At 41.3% G+C, this 23,664-nt stretch overlaps 1 protein-coding gene across 3 annotated transcripts in view; it reads left to right on the top strand.

The window, feature by feature from the left end:
- The window catches only part of ST6GAL2 (ST6 beta-galactoside alpha-2,6-sialyltransferase 2), a 241,040-nt gene that overhangs the window by 170,922 nt on the left and 46,454 nt on the right, over positions 1-23,664 (top strand). For all 3 annotated transcript variants that reach the window (XM_040336457.1, XM_040336456.1, XM_040336455.1), the window contains one exon: positions 20,551-20,648. In XM_040336457.1, coding sequence (XP_040192391.1) covers positions 20,551-20,648 — 98 coding nt within the window. The remainder of the gene's footprint in view (positions 1-20,550; positions 20,649-23,664) is intronic.

Below are 23,664 nucleotides of genomic sequence, written 5' to 3'. Positions count from 1 at the left end.
GGAGAATGAATACTTATCACAACAAATGGGTGTGTGTTTTTTTGTTTTGTTTTTAAACGTGTGTGCCACAGTAAAACATATTTTGCACCTTCAAAGTTTTCTGAATATAATGTAAATGAAATGATAGCTCAATAAATTCAGTTTTATTCCAGGTTGTAACACTACAAAATGTGAAAAAGTCTGATTGGGATGAATACTAATGCAGAGCACTATATCCCCATTAATAAAACATGAATTCATCGTTGAATGTTTGCTTTCATGAGAGTGTTTATAAAAAAAATATTCTCACTTACAGGGCCATTTGTTGCCTCTCTGAAAGGTGATCAGTGGTGGATTGCTTTTTGGAAGGCATTTATTTAAAATCTGAAAATGCTGGTCCACTGCACTGCAACCGCATGCATCAAATGCAGTTGCAGGGCCCTTGTGGCTCAGTCCCCTTCACCTAAATGGCTCACATTCAATGTCCATACTGCCTACCAAAGCACGACAGGGAGTTTAATTTTTAATGTGGTGTATGGAAAGTCCTGAGATGCTGCAGCCCCTTGTTTTAGTGGGCAGTCAGGAGGTGGTAAAACCATGATTTTACCACCCCATGGATGCACATCTGAGTGTACCTTTAAGCCTCGTACACACTAGCAGTTGTTTTTCGTTCAACCCAGCAGGGCTTAACAAAGAAAAAACTGACAGCTCAGGTTGGAGTCGCTGTACAAACAATACATCATTAATACAGCGGTCTCCCCTGCTGTGCTATTGTGTTCTGACAGGGGGACGACCCCCTGCCACCAGAACACTCTGGTCAGTGCTCTCTGCCATTGGCTGAGAGCGCTGATCAGGAGCCATATGGAAGACCTTTTTCAGTCAAGCCCCTTCGGACCGACCCCGGTACTGTACACACCGGCCGACATTCGACCCGTGTGTACTAGGCTTAAGTTGTGCCTCTCTCAAAGCTTTAATAAAACATTTATTTTTACCTCCATTATCTGTCTGCAAAAGACAAGGATTTTTTTTTATTTGAAAACATCCTGCAAAATTCTGGACACTGCAGCCTCTTCCAGAGATCAGAGCTCACCCACTCAGGCTTGCAGCACAACTATTCAGAATGGCTCCTCATCAGTTTGCACAAAAAGAGTTCCCTATACAGGCCAGCAGTTAGACTTATTTAAAGGAAAAAACGCTATTCGGAAAAATAGAGCGTCTGCCATTGCTGAATTTTGCACAGAGACTGCAGCTGCTCGTTAACTATACACAAATAATAACATGCATTAATGTTTGTGCTTTAAATTTTCCCAACAGTGTGGTCCCATATGAGTATGTATGGTCAGACAGAACAGATGAGAACAGCTGATGCCTGGTGGCAGCACAGGAGATGAGCAATTTACTGGCCCATAACAAGCCATTATTTATCATTATCCAGGGGTTCAGCAGATATTGAGAAGGCAGGTGGTACCTCTAATGCCGCGTACACATGGTCGTATTTTCATCGGATATTCCGACCGTGTGTACGCCCCATCTGACTTTTTCCATCGGAAATTCCGACGGACTTAGAGAACATGTTCTCTATTTTTCAGACAGTAAAAATTCCCATCCGAAAATCCACACGTCTGTATGGTATTTCGACACACTAAAAACCATGCATGCTCGGAAACAAGTCGACACATGCTCTGAAGCTTTGAACTTAATTTTTCTCGGCTCGTCGTTGTGTTGTACGTCACCGCCTTCTTGACGGTCGGAATTTGGTGTGACCGTGTGTATGCAAGATAGCTTGAGCGAAAAACCGGTCGTGTGTACAGGGCATTACTTACCATGCATAAAAGCAAACATAGTCGACAAAAGCTAAAGAATACAGCTTGTCGCTCGTCCCCACCCCCTTTCCTGACCGGCCAGGCTGCCTGCTCAGATAAGGGTCTGGTATGGATTTTGGGGGGACCTAACACTTTTTTTTCGGTGTAGGGGGTTCCCCTTTAAATCCGTACCAGACCCAAGGGACTGGTATGCTTCTGGAGGGGAAACCCATGCCGTTTTTTATTTAAAATTTGACATGGAGTTCCCCCTCAAGATCATCAGAGCACAAGTCGCATGCCAGAGTTGGAGCATGCAAGACGGCGTTCCGACTTTGATCCGACTTCAATGATATTCAGTGGGCTGAAGTAGGATCAAAGTCGGACCAAATTAGTACAGGTAGCATTTTCGTGTCGGACCAGTGAAGCAGACACCCATAGGGAAACATTGATTTTCACACATCATGCGACATGAGCTCCCAATGTCGGAGCGTTTTTCGCACCAGTGTGAACCCGGCCTTAACCAGCATCAATTCTTATATTTGCACTCTTTGTACATTTGTACATAGTAAGGGATTCAGTAGGATTAGAGTTAGGTGTATGGTTAATCAAGCAAGCAGGTGCTGATGTTTATTAATTTTATATGTAGGTTGAAACAGTCATTAACTGAAACAGGTACTGTATGTAGGAGGCTCAAAACTGGGCAAGGAACAGTTAAACTCTGCTGCTAAGGTTGAGTTGTGGACGAGTTTCATGTCGCAGGTCATACATCATGGCAGGACTGAGCACAGGAACAAGACACAAGGTAGTTATACTGCATCAGCAAGGCCTCTCCCAGGCAAACATTTTAAAGCAGACTGGGGTTTCAAGATGTGCTGTTCACGTTCTTTTGAAGAAACAAAAAGAAGCGGGCAACATTGAGGACTGTAGAAGCAGTGGTGGGCAAAGGAAACAATGCAGCAGATGAACGACACATCATGCTTATTTCCCTTCAATATCGGAATATGTCCAGCAGTGCCTTTAGCAAGGAACTAGTGGATACCAGTGGGGCCCAGGCAAACCCATCTACTGTCCAGAAAAGTCTGGCCAGAAATTATCTTTATTGAAAAATTGTGGCCAAAAAGCCATACCTCCAACATGGAATCAAGACTAAGCGACTCAACTATGCTTGAAAACATAGGAACTGGGGTGCAGAAAAATTCAATTCCTGCAGTAGCTCTCGACTAATGAGTCAAAATGTGAAATATTTGGCTGTAGCAGGAGGCAGTTTGTTCACCGAAGGGCTGGAGAGCGGTACAATAATAAGTGTCTACAAGCAACACTCAAGCATGGTGGAGGTTCATTTCAAGTTTGGGGCTGCATTTCTGCAAGTGGAGTTGGAGATTTGGTAAGGATCATTGGTGTCCTCAATGCTGATAAATACAGGCAGATACTTATCCATCATGCCATACCATCAGGAAGGTGTGTAATTGGCCCCAAATATATTCTGCAGCAGAACAATGACCCCAAACATACAGCCAATTTCATTAAGAACTATCTTCAGCATAAAGAAGAACAAGGAGTCCTGGACCGTAGGGTTCAATATTGAGTTGGCCTACCCTCTGCAGCTATATCAGCTTCAACTCTTCTGGGGAGGCTGTCCACAGGGTTTAGGAGTGTGTCTTTGGGAATGTTTGACCATTCTTCCAGAAGTACATTTGTGAGGTCAGGCACTGATGTGGGACAAGAATGCCTGGCTCGCAGTCCCAGCTCTAATCCTTTCCTAAGGTGTTCCATCGGGGTAAGGTCAGGACTCTGTGCAGGCCCCTATTTATCATAACCTGAACTTAAAGATCTGCGACTTTTTCTATGTACTCAAAATGCCTATTTCTCTCAAATCTTGTTCACAAATCTGTCTTAATCTGTGTTAGTGAGCACTTCTCCTTAGCCAAGATCCATCTACCTCACAGGTGTGGCATATCCCGATGCTGATTAGACTGCATGATTATTGCACAGGTGTGCCTTAGGTTGGCCACAATAAAATGCCACTCTAAAATGTGCAGTTTTACCACACAGCACAATGCCACATGCTACAATGTCACATGTTTTGATGGAGCGTGCAATTGACGTGCCGACTGCAGGAATGTCCACCAGAGCTGTTGCCCTTTAATTGAGTGTTCACTTCTCTACCATAAGCAGTCTCCAAAGGCGTTTCAGAGAATTCTGCAGTACATCCACCTGGCCTCACAACCGCAGACCACGTGTAACCACACCAGCCCAGGACCTCCACATCCAGCATCTTCACCTCCAAGATCGTCTGGGTTCCAGCCACCCATACAGCTGCTGCAACAACTGGTTTGCATAACCAAAGAATTTCTGCACAAACTGTCAGAAACCATCTCAGGGAAGCTCATCTGCATGCTCATTGTCCTCATCGGGGTCTCGACTCGACTGCATTTCGTCGTCGTAACCGGCTTGAGTGGGCATATGCTCAATGCTCAATTCAATGCCGTCTGGCACTTTGGAGAGGTGTCCTTTTCACGGATGGATCCTGGTTTTCACTGTACAAGGCAGATGGCAGAAAGCATGTATGGCATTGTGTGGGTGAGTGGTTTGATGTCAACGTTGTGGATCGAGTAGCTTATGGTGGCGGTGGGGGTTATGGTATGGGCAGGCGTATGCTATGGACAATGAACTCGGGTGAATTTTATTGATGGCATTTTAAATGCACAGAGATACCGTGACTAGATCCTGAGGCCCATTGTTGTGCCATTCATCCACGACCATTACCTCATGTTGCAGCATGATAATGCATTTAAACACTACCCCAGGTCTCCTGTTTCAGGTGGCTCCTTTCTCTCGCAGCATCTTTTGAAGTCACTCTTGCATGCAGGGGACTAGAGTTGTATCTTCCTACCCTGTGTGCATCAATAGAAACACACAGCCCCATAGCAAGGTTGTCAAGGCACTCCCCTGCTCCTCATTGCTCCTCCCCCCTCCATTCTCTATGCTAACAGATTGAAGTCAGAACCAGAAGTTCAGGGAGGCAGCAGGAGACCAGGAGCCAACAGCAGTGCTGGGGTTAAAAAAAAAACAAAAAACACAGAGGGTTTAACCACTTCAGCCCCGGACCATTTGGCTGGCCAAAGACCAGGCCACTTTTTGTGATTCGGCACTGCGTCGCTTTAACTGACAATTGTGTGGTCGTGCGACGTGGCTCCCAAACAAAATTTACGTCCTTTTTTTCCAACAAATAGAGCTTTCTTTTGGTGGTATTTGATCACCTCTGCGGTTTTTATTTTTTGCGTTATAAGCAAAAATAGAGCGTAATTTTTGAAAAAAATGCAATATTTACTTTTTGCTATAATAAATATCCTTAAAAAAAAATAAAAAAAATAAAATAAAATTTTTCGCTCAGTTTAGGCCGATATGTATTCTACATATTTTTGGTATGGTTTGCGCAAAAGTTATAGCGTCTACAAAAAAGGGCATAGTTTTATGGCATTCTTAATAATATTTTTTTTTTTATTTGATTGATTGATTTAATGGATTTGTAATGCGCCAAATACTGACCCGTCAGGGAAGCGTCTAAGCGCAGAAGACATACCTGTAAATAGATAGATAAATCAAGTCAGAGAAAGAAAATAGAAGGAAAAGAAAAAAGGAGAGCACAAAAAAGCAAACTACCAAGGAACAACAGGGAAAACTAACGTGACTCAGCCTGCTTTACCCTCAAAAAAACAAGTTTTTATCCTTTTACGAAAGGCCATAATGGAGGGGAGAGACCGGATAGAAACAGGGAGACTATTCCATAGGGCCGTTGCTCTCACAGAAAAGCGTCTACCCCCGAAGGTAAGCAGGCGAGCAGATGGACAAGTGACGAGACCAGCTGTAAGTGATCGAAGTCCTCGTGCAGGGGTGTATCGCGTTATCAAGGAATTCAGGTATTGTGGGCCCGTCCCATGATAAGCGCGATAGGCGAGACAGAGAGCCTTAAACTCAATGCGATCTACCACAGAGCCAGTGCAGTGATCGCAGGGTAGGGGTAATATGCTTTACACAATATTGTTGAAGTCAATCCGGGAGTTGACGAGAGATTGAACCAAGACTTTCCGGTGGTACTGAGAAAACAAATTTTTGACCTTTCTCAAACACCTGATGTAATACAGTGCATTGCGGATACATTGATTGACTTGGGGTATCCAATTCAGATTACAGTCAAAAATTGTCCCCAGGACGCGGACTTGATTCACTGGAACCGGACACGGCCCAAGGCTCATGGGCCATTTTCCCAAAAAGACAGCTGGATCAATACATCCAGAGATGAGAATTTCTGTCTTTTTAGCATTTAGACTAAGGGAATTGCGATCCATCCATTGTTTGATGTCTAATAGACAGGAAGCAAGCTGCAGGCCAGGAGCAGGGTTGGATAGGCTGTCAACAACCAACTGGACATCGTCTGCGTACAACCGATTAAACACTGCATGGGTGTCCAGCAGACTCGCAAGCGGCCGAAGATACACATTAAACAGCCATGGTGACAGGGCAGAGCCCTGAGGCACCCCACAACTCAGGGTGCTGATGGCAGGTAGGAAAGGACCGGTTTTAACCTGAAAGGTCCTGTGGGTGAAAAAGTCTGAAAGCCAATGTGAAGCGGAGCCGGTAATGTGAAACTCGTCCCGAAGCCTGGCAATCAACATAGCGTGGTCCACGGTGTCAAAGGCCGCGGAGGGGTCAAGGAGCACCAAGGCAGCCGCTCCCCCGCGTCCCTGACTCCGAGCAGCTTCTCTCTGGTGGAAAGAATCGTGAGCTCAATCCCACGGCCCGGGCGGAAACCGCACTGCGAGTCGTGGAACAGACCTGTTGTCTCCGAGTACGATTGAAGTTGGAGAAAAATTTCGTATTCCAGCCAGGAAACCTATAGCAGAAATGGGTCTGTAATTAGAAAGACAGCCAGGGTCCAAGTTGTTTTTTTTTTTAAATTGGTGTGATAATGGCATGTTTCCAGCGAGCCGGAAACACGCCATGGGTTAGAGAAAGATTGACAAGTATCAGGAGGTCGTTCACAACCAGCTCTGCATTCTTCTTCAAGAGCCAGGCTGGACAAATGTCACCATAGAAGTAGGAGGCCTTAATTTTTGCCATAGATTTTAGAAGATGTTCCCGGCTGACCTTACTAAAGGACGACAGGGAATTAGGCACTGAGGAATTTGGTTTGGGGGGGCAAGTGATTGGTTTCTGTGAGTCAGTCCCTAAGAGTGACAGGGGGTCGGATGAGGATTGGGAATATTCCAAGGGAGTTAGTTGTCCTATGCCTAAGCGTATGTCGGCTACTTTAGTAACAAAAGTATTAAGTAGATTGTCGCACAGAGCCTGCGAATGGGGTATATTCACCTGGCTCTGCGTAGGGGAGAATAAGGTTTTAACTATTTTAAAAAGTGCCGAAGCACTGTTATCGGCGTTATCAATAAGATTACCATAATAGGACCTTTTTTGCCGTTTTAAGGCCTGTGTATAAGCTCGGCATTGAATTCTATACTGCCTCTTGTCAGTCGAGTTTTTGGTCTTATACCAATGGCGTTCTAGTGCCCGACATTTCCTTTTAATGGTAGACAAGAAGGGGCTGTACCAGGGTTGGTTTTTGCCAGCCCTGTGGCGATTTTTAGACATTGTTAAAGGAGCAACAATGTCCAAAATTGTATTTAATTTAAGTTCCCACACGTCTAATATTTTTTGTTTTACTAGTAATGGCGGCGATCAGCGATTTTTATGGTGACTGCAACATTATGGCGGACACATCGGACACTTATGACACCATTTTGGGACCATTGTCATTTTTACAGCGATCAGTGCTATAAAAATGCACTGCTTACTGTAAAAATGACACTGACAGTGAAGGGGTTAACCTGTAGGGGGCGCTGAAGGGGTTAAGTGTGACCTATGGAGTGCTTCTAACTGTTAGGGGCGTGGCTTGCTGTGACATGACACTGCTCGCTGTTTCCGATGACAGGGAACAGACAAACAGTGACATGTCACTAGGAAGAACGGGGAGATGTTGTGTTTACACTGACATCTCCCCGTTCTTCAGCTCTGTGACCCAATCGAGGGACGCATGCGTGACCACGCGGCCGGCAAATTTAAGGGGACCTATATATGCCCACTTGCCCAGCCGTGCTATTTTGTTGACGTATAAGTGCGTGCGGCGGTTGGCAAGCGGTTAATACTACTTTTTATATTTTCTTTTCCTGTTTTATGAAGGTCTCGTTTTCATGAATGTAATGACAAGAAATTGTTGCCTCTTTTAATATATCATTGCTGTCTTTGTCAAACTTATTTTTTCATAACAAAATATTTCATCTTTCTCGAGACTTTATTTTATACTAGCAGACTGCATCAGTATTTGAATGACAGCCGCATTATGGGCCTGTCATGAAAGCTTTGCAGCACGCAGCACCTACTTTTCTGCATTAGCACATTTTCAGGTAAAGATGCTGTCATTTAGAGAGGGTAAAACCTCAGCCTGAGTAGTAATTTTGTTGCCATTTGATTGCTTGCTTTTTTTTTTTTGGAACTTTTCAAAATCTTTTACTACATGTACAGGGGCTAATCATTCCATCACTTGTGTCTGTTTTCTCCTGTTTGACACCCATGAATTCCTTAAGTGCCTGTGACAGATTAGAGCTGTCATCATTAGCACAGGTTTTTCTAAAGGCGGTTAGGCTCAAAACTGCAGTCTGTGTTTGTTCACCAAGGTGTTTAAATTATTGCAGTGTCACACTTCATTCAGTGTAAGCCGTGGCTTATTTAGCTCTTTCAATTGGCAGTTCTAGTTAGTCTACCAGACAGAGTCTTCTACCAGTGTGTTTTTTTCTCTGGAGAATACCAAGCTTGAAGGCCATTTCTAAAAAGTGTTTTGTATTGGCACTCGGTAAATGCAAGGACAATTGACTGGAAATGTAAACTGGTAACTACTGCAGTTTATAGAATTGTTTTGATGGAAGAAACAGGAAAAAAATAGAACGGCATCTGTGGGCATGCGGATTTTCTAAAGATGTATGCTGAACGGGGGAAACTTTGTTGTTTCAAATGTTAGGTGTTGGGGAATACCCTATTTTATTAAACTTTGCCTGTACTTAAGTGTTAAAATTACCACAGGTTCAGCGATCTTGCTTCTAAATGAAATTGATTGTTATAAAGTTAGGTGTCAGACATACATTCTGTGGGTGTTTTTATGTCTTCCATTCGTTTTATAAATAGTACTAGCAGAAGTATGACATGTTATTCCAGTGGTACGAAAAGTTGGTGTATTAACCACTTGACCTCTGGAAGATTTATCCTCCTTCATGACCAGGCGACTTTTTGCAGTACGGCACTGTGTTACTTTAACTGCCAATTGCGTGATCATGTAAGGGCTCTTTTACACGGGCGGACCGTTCAGGTCTGCCTGCCAGTTTTTTAGGCGGAGCTGAAAGGGCGCTCTGTGCTCCTCTATGGAGCCACGGATGTCAGCGGTGACATGCCCGCTGACATCTGATCCGCCAAAGTGTGACAGAGGAAAAACCTACTTTTCCATCCGTCTGGCGGATCGGATCGGGTGAACACGGACAGACGGTCCGTGTTCATCCGATCCCCCATAGGGGAGAGCGGAGAAAAGACAGGGTGGTCCCTGCACAGTGTGCGGAGACCGCCCTGTCATCCGCCGACTCAGCGGAGATTAACGGAGCGATCCCTGCTGAGCAAGCAGAGGTTCACGGGGCGGATCATTACTGATCCGCCCCGTGTGAAAGGGGCTATACACTACCCAAATTTATGTCATTTTTTTTTTTTTTTGCAACAAATAAAGCTTTCTTTTGGTGGTTGATCACCCTCTTCTTTTTAATTTTTTTGTGCTATAAACTAAATAAAGACCAACAATTTTGAAAAAAAAAATGCACTTTCTGCTATAAAACACCCAATAATTTTTTTAAAAAAATCTAGTTTCTTCATAAATTTAGGCCAATATGTATTCTGCTACATGTTTTTGGTAAAAACAAAAAACAAGTAGGCATATATTGATTGGTTTACCCAAACGTTATAGCGTCTAAAAACTATGGGATCTAATTATAGAATTTTTTTTATACTAATAATGGTGGCGATCTGCAACTTATCCAGCTATAAGTCGCTGATGGCCGCCAATACTAGTATAAAAAAAAATCTATAAATAGATCCCATAGTTTTTAGATGCTATAATGTTTGTGTAAACCAATATATATATTGTGTTTTTTTACCATATTGGCCTAAATTTATGAAGAAATTTGATTTATTTTTATTGAATGCAATATTGTGGTGGCCAATCGGACACTAACTGACACTTTTCCGGAACCAGTTACACTGATACAGAGATCAGTGCTAAAAAATATGCACTGTCACTGTATTAATGACACTGGCTGTGTTGTTTACCAAAGATTGGCGGGTGTCGGAGAACATCAAGTGCCCGGCATCCACAGATCGGCTTCTGAAGAATCAAAGCAGAAGCTGCCCGCTTGCGGTGCATGCAGAACCACACACATATATCTGATCCTGCACACAGCTGCCACCCTGAAGCAGTAGCACTGCTATCGGGTGGTCAGCAAGTGGTTAATATGTCATTACTGTGATTATTAGCAGTATGTTGGTAGAGGGCATGTGTATTAGTACTGTTACTGCTGATTCACAAGCCTGCAGCTGGTCAGTCAGTACCAGGCCATACCTAGTTCTACCCACAGCTTTCTGGATGAACAGCATTGCTTTTATTGCTAAAACCCTCCCATTATGAACTGCAGTGTCTGGAAGAGGGAGCATGTGAGACACAAATGAAGGAGCATTTGGTTCAGCTGATGAAAGTAAATGAAGTTTGTTATGTTGCTCGTGCGTCACATAGTAATTGGATCTGAACCTTGTTTAGACTTTCATACAGGTCACTGTGCCTTTTAGTTGTACTTTTGAAGGGTTAGATTACCTTTAACCACTTACCCCCCGGACCATATTGCTGCCCAAAGACCAGAGTACTTTTTGCGATTCGGGACTCTGTCGCTTTAACAGACAATTGCGCGGTCGTGCGACGTGGCTCCCAAACAAAATTGGCGTCCTTTTTTTCCCACAAATAGAGCTTTCTTTTGGTGGTATTTGATCACCTCTGCAGTTTTTAGTTTTTGCGCTATAAACAAAAATAGAGCGACGATTTTGAAAAAAAATGAATATTTTTTACATTTTGCTGTAATAAATATCCCCCAAAAATATATAAAAAAAACAATTTTTTTCCTCAGTTTATGCCGATACGTTTTCTTCTACATATTTCTCGTAAAAAAAAATCGCAATAAGCGTTTATTGATTGGTTTGCGCAAAAGTTATAGCGTTTACAAAATAGGGGGTAGTTTTATGTCATTTTTATTATATTTTTTTTATTAGTAATGGCGGCGATCAGCGTTTTTTTTTTTCGGTACTGCGACATTATGGCGGACACTTCGGACACTTTTGACACATTTTTGGGACCATTGGCATTTTATAGCGATCAGTGCTATAAAAATGCATTGGATTACTATAAAAATGCCACTGGCAGTGAAGGGGTTAACACTAGGGGGCGGGGAAGGGGTTAAGTATGCCTGGGTGTGTTCTTACTGTGGGGGGGTGGCCTCACTAGGGGAAACACTGATCCACGGTTCATACATTGTATGAACCGAAGATCAGCATTTCCCCCGCTGACAGGAACGAGAGCTGTGTGTTTACACACACAGCTCCCGTTCCCCGCTCTGTACCGAGCGATCGCGTGTGCCCGGCGGCGATCGCGCCCGCCAGGCACACGCACGGGAGTCGGGTGCGAGCGGAGGGCGCGCGCGCGCCCCTAGTGGCGGCTGGGAGAGAGGACGTCATATTACGTGCTCTCGCCCAGCAGAGCCACCTTGTGGACGTATTTCGACGGTGCGGCGACGGCAAGTGGTTAATGACAAAAATTTTCATTACAGATTTGATTGTCCATTAAAATGCTGTTTGCCATTTTTAAAAAAAATATCTTTATTTTGAACCTTATTATTATTGTGAACCTTATTTTGAACTTCTACCTTGGGTTCAACCTCTCCAAATTTAAAAAAACATGCATTCATACGTGCTGTGCTACCTCTTGAGGTTTTTCCAGAAGGTCTCCCAGCTTCTGTGGATGCACCGTGCAGGACCTGGTATTCTCTATGACTTTTTGGTTTCATTTCTGTTAATAGCATAGCTCAGAAGTCATTATACTCCTATATTCACATAAGGGTCAGAGAACAGTGACGCCCCTCCTTGTCCATCCAACCTTCTGTTTTCCCTTCTCATTTGATTGACAGCTACATTTGGTAAAACCAGTAACAAGTAACTAATAAAGAGCAGAAGCGAGGCACAGTTTGGGGGGGAGGGATATTGCTCTATTACATTAATTCCTGGCAAAAACTGAAAATAGATTCTACAGCAGAGACATTTTTTGTGAGGGATTGATTAAGTCAGTCCTCACAGATAGTAGCATCCCTTCATTACCTCCCACTAGGCAAGATGGTATATAGATGATACGAAATATGAATAATGCAAAAAGTAGCACAAATTTGCAAGTATGCATGTATGCACAATTTATAACCTTCAAATTGAGTGTTTGTGGTAAAAAATACTTTAGTTCTGCTTCAACATTATCCATTAATATTCACTAGTTTTAGGCTTTTATTTACTGTAGTAGAAAAAGTATAAATCGGAAGCTTAGAAGATTAGAAATAACTGTAGATGCTTTTCTCTGAATCTAAACTGCAGTCTGACAGGTGTAGGCAGTTAATCTCTGAAATAGACTAAGCTATTTCTTCAGTTAATTCATGTCAGTGTAACACACAATCAACAGCAGGTTTCATTAACCCACTGTGAGCAATTCTCAATGTTCGTTCAATGCAAACATCAGCCAAAAATAAATAGATACTGATATATTGTGATTATGGTGGAATAATTATATATTATCTGATGCTGAACTAAACCTTTAAAGTGGTTAAATAAATTATGTAAGTGAATAAATGACTTCCTCTCGAGCAACAGTCACTCACAATCCCATCAAAGTTTGTGGAAAATAAAAATAAAAAGGAGTTGGCATATATTAGGGGAGGACAGTTCCTCTCCGAATATAGGGATTTTTGATGTGAGATGTGTTGCTCTTGGTATCTAAGGTAGGCGCACAAAACACAAGGTTTTTAAGTAGTATCAAAAATAATTTAATTATGTAAATATAAAATATCATATTTCATACAGTTATTAACATAATGAGATATATATATGGTCAAAACCACAATTTCATGAAAAACACGGTAAAGGGGAAACAGGTTATTTAAAGGAAAATTGATGCGAGTTTGCATCAATTTTCCTTTAAATAACCTGTTTCCCCTTTACCGTGTTTTTCATGAAATTGTGGTTTTGACCATATATATATCTCATTATGTTAATAACTGTATGAAATATGATATTTTATATTTACATAATTAAATTATTTTTGATACTACTTAAAAACCTTGTGTTTTGTGCGCCTACCTTAGATACCAAGAGCAACACATCTCACATCAAAAATCCCTATATTCGGAGAGGAACTGTCCTCCCCTAATATATGCCAACTCCTTTTTATTTTCCACAACCTTTAAAGTGGTTCTAAAGGCAAGACCTTTTTTTTGTTTACATTAAAGTGATTGTCAAGTCTCTTGTCATACTTACCTGCTACTTACCTCTTCTCAGGTGCCTCTTTGGCTCCCTTGGCCCATCCCTCCTGCTGAGTGCCCCCCTGGCAAGCAGCTTGCTAACAGGGCACTACATCCAAGCTGAAACTCCACATATCCATTCAGACACAGAGCTGTGGTTCGGCTCTGCATCCTCCTTATTGCTGTGTCTCAGCCAATCAGGAGGGGGAGTCCTGGACAGCCGAGGCACTCATGGACATCGCTGGATCTAGAGGGGGCTCAGGTAAGGAGGGGGCTGAGGAGGGCTGCTGCACACAGAAGGCTTTTTATCTTAATGCATTAATGCTTTTTATCTTAATGTATACTCAATTTTTTTTTAGTACGGCTCAATCCAAAGCCGGGCTTTGTGTGTCTATAGACCACACAGTGTGGCTCAGCCCTGCCTCCTGTTCCCTCCTCACTGGACTTTAGAACTACTTTAAAGACTATTATTCATACAGCAAAACCACTCTATATTTCCTTTATACAATATATTCTCAGTCAAGACTTGTTCTCATTCACACATACTGTGGTGACCGCTGTTTTTCTGCACTGCATAAGTCACTGCTAAGGGAAACAACAAAAGGAACCGCCGCTCCAGGTGAGTAGATCTAGATGAAATCAATTGGGTGGAACTCTTCATCGGGTGCAAGCCCCGGCTCACCTGCTGTGGAAAACTGAATCAAAGAAAGTGGCTGCACCTCATCACCTTGCGTTGTGCTGCTGACATTCCTTAAATAGGCCCCCTCATACCCACACTCCAAGTATCAAATACATTTCAATGAATAAAGAATGCTACGGGCCAACCACCACTCACCACTCAGACACAACATAAATGTAACTGGATACCAACAGACCATAAAAGACAATATGTAAAACCCTGAAACATTGGACAGAGATAAAATTGTATATATAAATAAAATAAAAAGTAAGGAGACAAGCTCCAGATACACAAAACAAAAAGGAATACGGCCAAGAAAAAAGAATATAAAATTATGAATGTCTGTAGTAATGTAGTAAACAATCATAGTGCACACATAGATATCATATAAAATATAGATACAGAGTAAACCTATAATGTGTGCATATGTCTTATCGTTACAGTAATACCTTGGATTGCGAGTAACGCAGTTAACAAGCGTTTTGCAATACGAGCTATTTTTTTTTTTTTTTGTAATCCTGACTCAGTTTGCTAGTGTTAAGCAAAACGAGCAGGATTCAAGTCTCTGAGGTGTACAGTACCGCATTTGGCTAAAGGTGCGGGGGCCCGGGTGACACTCGGAAATACTCTGAAACAGTCAGTTCCTGCATCTGAGCAATCTCAGAGTATTTCTGAGTATCTCCAGTGCACCCCCACCTCTGGCCACATGCAGTACTGCACACGATAGAAGTCAATGTGAAACAAATTATCTTTGTTTCCATTGACTTCTGTGGGGAAACTCACTTTCATATGTGAGTGCTTTGGTTTACAAGCATTCTCCTGGAACGGATTATGCTCATAATCCAAAGTTCCACTGTATATAATGACCAATAAAGCGACTGAATTGGTAGTCATTTGGAATTTGTTGCTGTTGTTGTTGTTATCATTATTATTATTATCTTACACTGACCTGGACATGGTGGTGTGAAACACACACCATATATAGGACTGCGTGTCCCATACATATGAACTCCCAACCTCCAGACCAATTAATAAACCCAAAAAGAGTACATAACTATATATAAACACATAGAAATCTCTATTTAATTACATCATAATAGAAAAATGTGGATTTTGTGATTGGAAGAATGAACTAATGAGCAAATGTGGAGTAGAGAATAAAGTAAAGTGATAGACTACCCCAATAAATGTATAGAAATACACATCATTAGAATATATATTTCAAGACATTGTATGGATCAAATATGTGGAGAGGATATCGTCCAGACGATAGATGGGTGTTGGGAATTTATTCATAAAAATTACTCACATCCCATTCAAAGTTCAAACCTATAGGAATGTGAGTCTGAAGGTGAAACTCACACTGATCTTGGCTTCATTAGCTTCATAAGCAAGTTAAGACATCTATTTTATTGAGCACGAGCCACGCAGTGGTCTTTTTGTTAGACTGGTAACCGTTACCCAGACTTTTTTCTTAAAAAAAAATATATATATATATGTTTTTGTTATTTTCATTCTTTTTTTTGTTTGTTTTTGTCTTTGGTTATGTTGAGTGTTGTACACTTGAAAATGGCAATAAAAAGATATTTGATTTAAAAAAAAAAAAAAAGTTCATGCAATAAAAACATGTGTTTTTTATCGAAAACGTTAAATATGTATGTTTTGCAATATTTATCACTTAAATTTTGCATTATTTTTGGTGGTTTTTCACTTTTTTTTTTTTTTTAACATGCCAATACTGCACCAGAGGAAGACAGTTCTGTAAATAAATAGACACACAGAAGTATGAAACTGTGAAAACATTCTAGTGTGCTTTCATTCACAGAATGATCTCCCTCTGGTGAAATGTTACAATTTATTTTCATTCCTGAGCACAGGGCAGAACATTTCCACACTGATGCATTGTATTCCTTTAACTTACTGGCCAGTGCAGAATTTCCTCATTGTTACTCTGTACATTACTAAAATACCGACTGCCTACTGGCAGGAAATAAATAAGGAATGTGTGTGTTCCTTAGTGAATTGACTACGATATTTCCAAAAATTGGGTCCTTCATATTGCATGTGAAATCCTTTAGTGTACTGACCCCAATGTCTAATAAAAAATGCAGATTCTATAAAGTTTGTACAAAAATATATTGTAAGAATATACAAGTATCATGTTTAATGGGTAACTCCGCTTTTGTGGGGAAAAAATTAGCAAATATAAATATATATATATATATAGCATACACAATTGCAACTTAAGTCATATTGTAATTGAATATTGTGAAAAATTAGCTTTCCTTTTTAATCTGCAGCTCTGTAATTTCATGTAAAATGTAATGTAATATGGCTACCTGGTGGCGTTCTGTACACAGACGGTGTATAGAACACACCCTGAAAATGTAATTTCCTCTTGTGTGACTGGCTCACTGATTTTCTCAGAAGTCTGCACCAAGATACAGATTTTGAGCATCCCCTGCAACAAAAATTGCACTTTTGTTGTGGTATTTCCAAAGGGAAATCATGTCTAAAGGGACGCAGACCCTGCAACTTTCCTCATTAGAGCCCTACAGGTGCAGCAGTTGACTGATAATTATAAAATCATCTGCAAGCAGATTCACTTTGTACATGGATACAGACAAACAAACAGCTATTTCTTCAGAGTAACAAAAGATAGGACTCTGCAACAAAGTTTGTTCAAATCCTGTACATGGATCACTCAGAGGGGCGATGTTATTTTCTCAACAAAAGTGGAATTACTCTTGAATTTTGACTTTCCTGTCACCTTCTATGGCTAGCATTAGTACAACATATCACAGCTAGAAATCCTACACAGAATACATGATGAACATTTTGCTGTGGATGTCTTATCAATATGAAATGAAGCAACATTGCCACAATTTGGCTTAATAACCAGTGGCTGGGAAAATGATTACGTTTATTTTGTTGGATGTGCTAAAGTTTGATAGCCTTTTTATTTATTTCTTGCTCTGAGCAAACCTCATTCTTCCATGCCCTGTCTGTGTGAATTAGTGTCAAATAAGTCTTGTCTGCTGTGTTTTAACCAAACTTGTACAATATAAAATACCATCTTTGGAAATTGAGGTACGCAAGAAGGAAAATAACCTGCAAAAAATGTCTGCTTTGTAATCGGATTGTAAGTGACACCTCTTAAATCATTCCATATGAGCACATAGACCTGTGGAAGTAAATCTGTAGAAAGGAATAGGAATTGGTCCAGAATCTGGACATTTTAAGAGGGTTTAGAATTATATTATTGACACTCTAACTTAAAGTGTGACTGTGGCCAAGCTATGGATTTTCTAGTCTAGCATGTACATTTTTCTAACAAACGACCCACAGTGGGCTGGAGAACAGGGTGGTGACAGATTTGTGTCAAGGGGGGGAGGGTGTTGTGCTTAAAGCGGTTCTCCACCCTAAAGTGGAGTCCCGCTGATCGGAACCCTCCCCCCCCTCCAGTGTCACATTTGACCAGGGCTGTGGAGTCGGTAGATAAATGTTCCGACTCCGACTCCTCAGTTTTATGTACTTCCGACTCCGACACCGACTCCGACTCCTCTGTATTAATATGCGAATGTATTTTATACATTCCTTGAGGGAAAGAAACGCAACCTACCACAGGACTACTGGCTGGGAAGCCAACAGTCTACTGTATTGCACAGTTTAAGCAAAAGACAAACACAATGAAAACAATCAAGTGGCTGGATAGTAGCAGCAGGCATAAACATCAGGAACAGGATCTTTACCAGTTCAAAAATACAAACCACATTATTTGGTTGTTTTAGAACAAAAACAACGCTTATCTATAATGAACCAAAAACAAAATCTGTAAAACCTAGAAATGGTTTATATTAATCTTGAAATGTAGTTCTAGGCTTAGCAAATGCAAATCAATTCAATGTAGAGCTCTTAAAGCGGGGGTTCACCCTATAAAAAAAAAAAAAAAAAATTCTTCTAGGCATAGTAGCGCGAGCTACAGTATGCCTGTCTTAATTTTTTTATCCCCGTACTCACTGTGTAATCGTACATAGAAGATTCCGACTGCCCACGGGGAATGGGCGTTCCAATCCAGACGGAAGGTGATTGACGGCCGGCTCTGGCGCGTCACGCTTCTCCGGAAATAGCCGAAATAGGCTTGGCTCTTCACGGTGCCTGCGCATAGTCTGTGCGCAGGCGCCGTGAAGAGCCGAGACCTACTCCGGCTGTCTTCGGGGAGCGTGACGTGCCAGAGCCGGCTGTCAATCACCCTCCCTCTTGAAAGGAACGCCCATTCCCCGCGGGCATTTGGAATCTTCTATGTACGATTACACAGTGAGTACGGGGATAAAAAAATTAAGACAGGCATACTGTAGCTCGCGCTACTATGCCTAATTTTATGCTAAAAAGTTGTTCTGCAGGGTGAACCACCGCTTTAAGTCAGACTATTATTTTTAGGGCTGAAAATAATCTTTCGACACTGACTTGGGTGGGTGGCATTGCAGTAACTATTCTGGCCGCATCACTAACGATCTTTGGATAAACAAGGATGGCTTCTTCAACAGTAAGTTTTGATGAGCGATCATACTTTTCAACTTCTTTTAGTGCTTTATAAAACTCCTGTTGGAATTTTTTTATTTGGACACTTACTGGTTCTCTAACATGCGTTCCCTGTAAAAGCAGAACACAACACTATGGAAAGTATAAGTATTGCAGCTCCTAATTGTGCGTTGCGTGCCATATAGTGAAGCACATGAAAAGCATGCTTCTTCACGGTCACTTAACGTGTTCGTTTTGCGGTTACGTGAGGCACTGCATGCATTGGCCTTTATTCTTACAGTAGAGAAGTCATTAATTATAACTTTTTGTGAATTGGGACATTTTAAACTTGCTTTTTTTTTTTTTTTATTCCAATCTAAATTTAGTAGGAGTCGGAGTCGGAGTCGGTGCATTGTTTGCCGACTCCGACTCCAGGTACCCAAAATTTCCCCCGACTCCGACTCCTCGACTCCGACTCCGACTCCACAGCCCTGCATTTGACACCTTTCAGGGGGGAGGGGGGTGCAGATACCTGTCTAAAGACAGGTATTTGCACCCACTTCCGGGTTTTCAGCAAAATCATATGTAATGGAAGCATTTTATTTTTTAACCTGTTGCTGCCTGTGCTATAGCTCAGTGATGGCTGCAGCATGGGCTTACTTTGCCGGCAGGGCGTAATCGGCACGCTCTTTGATAGCCGAGTCCGAAGCTGATCACAGATCGGGGTAAAGGTCCAATCACAGCAGCCCTTTACCATTTGATCAGCTGTGTCCAATGATAGCTGATCATGCATGTAAACACAAACTGGTTATTGACTTTTTTCTCTTTACATTGACAGCATGTCCTGATTATCAGTGCAGTCCCAACAGTGCCAATCAGTGTTCATCAGTGCTGCCTGTTAGTGCCTATCAGTGCCGCCTATCAGAGCCCATTAGTGCTACCTATCAGTGCTGCTTCATTAGTGTCTCCTCATTAGTGCCTCCTCATCAGTGCCGCCTCATCATTTCCGCCTCATCCGTGCCAATCGGTGCCGCCTCTTTAGTGCACATCAGTGAAAGAAAAACATATTTTTTCCCAAATTTGCCGTCTTTTTTCGTTTGTTTAGCAAAAGATAAAAAACCCAGTGGTAATTGCATACCACCAAAAAAAAGCTCTATTCGTGTGAAAAAATTATAAAAAACGTGTCTGGGTACAGTGTTGCATGACCGCGCAATTGTCATTTAAATGTGACAGTTCTGAAAGCTAAAAATTTGTCTGGGTAGGAAGGGGGTAAACGTGCCCAGTAGGCAAGTGGTTAAATGGTTAAGTGCTGAGGTTTATACATGCCTGTCAGACTCTTGCTTGTGGCACAGCAAACAAAGCATATTTATTGAGTGCAAGAAAGCATAGGTTTTATTTATTTTATTGGCACAACAATCAAAGCATATTTAAGGAGTACAAGAAGGTTTTTTTTTTTTTTAACCATATTCTTTTTAAATTGTTAACACAGTTTAGCTACAGCGACTGTTAGTCGCGCCACATTGTTGCTCTCCTTTGAGTGCCCAGAGGTTTCCAAGATCTTTACAATCCTAGTGATCAGGATCCAAAAAGATTTATTTTGTATGTGGTTGATGCATGAAGATATAGGGGCACACATTACATTTTACCCCAAAAGAAGAATAAGGATTTGAAGTGCTAACAGTTATATCAGCATGATTTGTTTGCCAAAATTGTTCATTGCTGTTTATTCATTTTTGCAATGCACTAAAGTCTGGATGTTCTTGTGCTCAGAACAAGTGTCATGTATTTTATCATTCCAGCTGGTGATATAGTTGTTCAGTGTTACTTTGTGCAACATTTCTGTAAATTGTATTTTTAATTATTCTACATTTAATTATATGTTTAGATGCCCATGATGCAGTGTTGCGATTTAATTCTGCGCCAACACACAACTATGAAAAAGATGTTGGAAATAAGACCACCTTGCGCATTATAAATTCTCAGGTAAGACAGTAATGATGTATCCAAGTACTTTATTAATGCACAGAACTTTTCCTATTTTAGATGTACATTATTTGTTGAAAAACCCCTGCTACGGTGCCTGGAAAAAAAGTATTAAAATCCCTTAAAAAATGGCCACATTTTGTCATGTTATAACCAAAAACTTAATAGTATTTTCATGATATTTTATGTGATAGACCAACACAAAGTGGCACATAATTGTGAAGTGGAAGCAAAATGATAAATGGTTTTCAATTTTTTTTATAAATAAATATCTGAAAAGTGTGGTGTGTATTTGTAAATCAGCCCCCTGAGTCAATATTTTGTACAACAACCTTTTGCTGCAATTACAGCTGCAAGTCTTTTTGGGGATGTCTCTACCAGATTTGCACATCTACAGACTAAGATTTTTGACCGTTCTTCTTTGCAAAATAGCTGAAGCTCTGTCAGATTGGATGTAGAGCGCCCTGTGAATAGCAATTTCCAAGTCTTGCCACAAATTCTCAATTGGATTTAGGTCTAAACTTTGGCTGGGCTATTCTAATACCGCGTATACACGGTCGGAATTTCCAAAGGAAAAGGTCAGATGGAACTTTTCATCGGATATTCCGTGTGTACACAATACAAGCTTGAGCGGAATTCCGTCGGAAAAAACATCAGATTATTTTTTTCCAACGGAAAATTTGATCGTGTGTACGCGGCATTACACATGAATAGGCTTTAATCTAAACCATTCCATTGTAGCTCTGGCTGTATGTTTGGGGTCGTTGTCCTGCTGGAAGGTGAACCTCTGCCCCAGTCTCAAGTCTTTTGCTGACGCTAACAGGTTTTCTTCTAAGATTGCTCTATATTTTACTAATCCATCTTCCCATCAACTCTGACCAGCTTCCCTGTCCCTGCTGAAGAAAAACATCCCCACAACCTGATGCTGCCACCATCATGTTTCATGGTGGGTTTGGTGTGTTCACAGTGATGTGCATTTTTAGTTTTCCACCACACATAGCGTTTTGCTTTTAGGCCAAAAAGCTAAATGTTGTTCTTAACTGACCAGAGCACCTTTTTCCACATGTTTGCTGTGTCCCCCACATGGGATGCAAACAGGACGACTTATGACTTTTTCAACAATGGCTTTCTTCTTGCCACTCTTCCATAAAGGCCAGATTTGTAGAGTGCACCACTAATAGTTGTCCTGTTTACAGATTCTTCCACCTGATCTGTGGATCTCTGATCTCCATGGGCCTCTTGTGTTTTTCTCTGATTAATGCTCTCCTTGCCCGGCCTGTCAGTTTAGGTGGAAGGCCTTGTGTTGGTAAGATTGAAGTTGTGCCATACTCTTTACATTTTCACATGATGGATTGAACAGTGCTCTAGGAGACTATCTCTCCTAGAGCGAAGGTACATAACCCTAAGGTCATTGCTGCTGTGTCCGTCCATGAACTCAGAGAAATGGATTTTACGGTGAGTACAAAAATCCTATTTTCTCTTTCGTTCATGGACGGACACAGCATCATTAGTGGCATCATTAGTGGTGCACTCTAGGAGATAGTCTCTCCTAGAGAAAAGGTACATAACCCTAAGGTCAATGCTGCTGTGTCTGTCCATGAACTCAGAGAAATAGATTTTACGGTGAGTACAAAAATCCTATTTTTTTTTAAACCTAACTCTTTAAACTTCTCCACAACTTTATTCCTTGGCCCTCTTGATGCTGTTTGTTCATTAAGGTTCTCTAACAAACCTCTAAAGAGGTTAACAGAACAGCTGTATTTATCTGAGATTAAATTACACACAGGTGGGCTCTATTTACTAATTAGGTGACTTCTAAAGGCAAATGGTTCCACTAGATTTTAGTTAGGGGTATCAGAGTAAAGGGGGCTGAATACAAATGCACACCACACTTATCAGATATTTATTTGTAAAAAAAAAAAAATTGAAAACCATTTATTTTTTTAATTCCACTTCGCAATTTTGTGCCACTTTGTGTTGGTCTATCACATAAAATCCCAATAAAATACATTTACGTTTTTGGTTGCAACATGACAAAATGTGGAAAATTTCAAGGGGTATGAACACTTTTTCAAGGCACTGTACATGTTTGTGCATTTATAATTCATTTTAAGAGATCTGCTTAAGCCCCTTCATTCTCCAGCGCTCCCGCACATGCCTGTGATATATCTTGCTTTTTTTAATATATTTTCCAAAGCCTTCAGGCTGGTCATGTAATGTACAGGGTTCTACATTTCTCTCAGTCATTTCCTAGCTGTGGGCAGTCCTTGATGATGAACCAGAGAGTGGTGTTTGGGTTTAATGTCTGTCTGTGGCATTTAAAAAAAAATTTTTTTGCATTGTGGTGGTCAGATCCATAACACTCAGCACCCACTGTGTCTCCTCAGACTTAAGGTGTTACTAAACCCAGGACCATGCACTCACTATATCTGGTCTCCCACAGTAAACAGAGCATGGAAATGCAATTATTTTTAGTAAATATAAATGGCTAAATTCCTTTTCTTATGAGCAGTTTTGTGACTTCCATCAGTGTCTGTTTAAAGCTTGTAGGATGGGTTTTCATTCCTCCATGATTATTCTGTGAGGATACAGGACCCCATGACCCTCTGTCTGGATAGTGCTGATTGGCCCTGTGCTCTCCTAAGACAAAAAAACTCTCTAGCAATACAAGCCAAAGTGAGCATGTGCAGCTTGTCCCCTAGCCTCTGTTCTATCAGGAGATGGATTGGGGACAATGGAAGAAGGGGAGGACAGAGGAGACAGGATTAAACAGCCTTTTTACACAATGCAGAGGATTAGCCCCCTAGGTTCCACAGTGAGTAAAACAAGCATACTTTACTGCATATACAGACTGAGTTTGCTGTTGTGGGTTTAGTAATGCTTTAATAATTGTGGCAAAAAAGTACTGCGGGGGAAAGCATGGGATTAAAGGTGAGTATTGCAGCCTAAGCTGTTTTTTAACACCTGCTGGAGTCTATTTTAATTAAAGTAAATACATTACTTTTCACATTGAGAA

Source organism: Rana temporaria, chromosome 2 (genome assembly GCF_905171775.1).
Source record: "Rana temporaria chromosome 2, aRanTem1.1, whole genome shotgun sequence".
NCBI lineage: Eukaryota > Metazoa > Chordata > Amphibia > Anura > Ranidae > Rana > Rana temporaria.
Note: the sequence above shows the minus strand (reverse complement) of the source record. Positions and strands in the feature narration are given on the sequence as shown.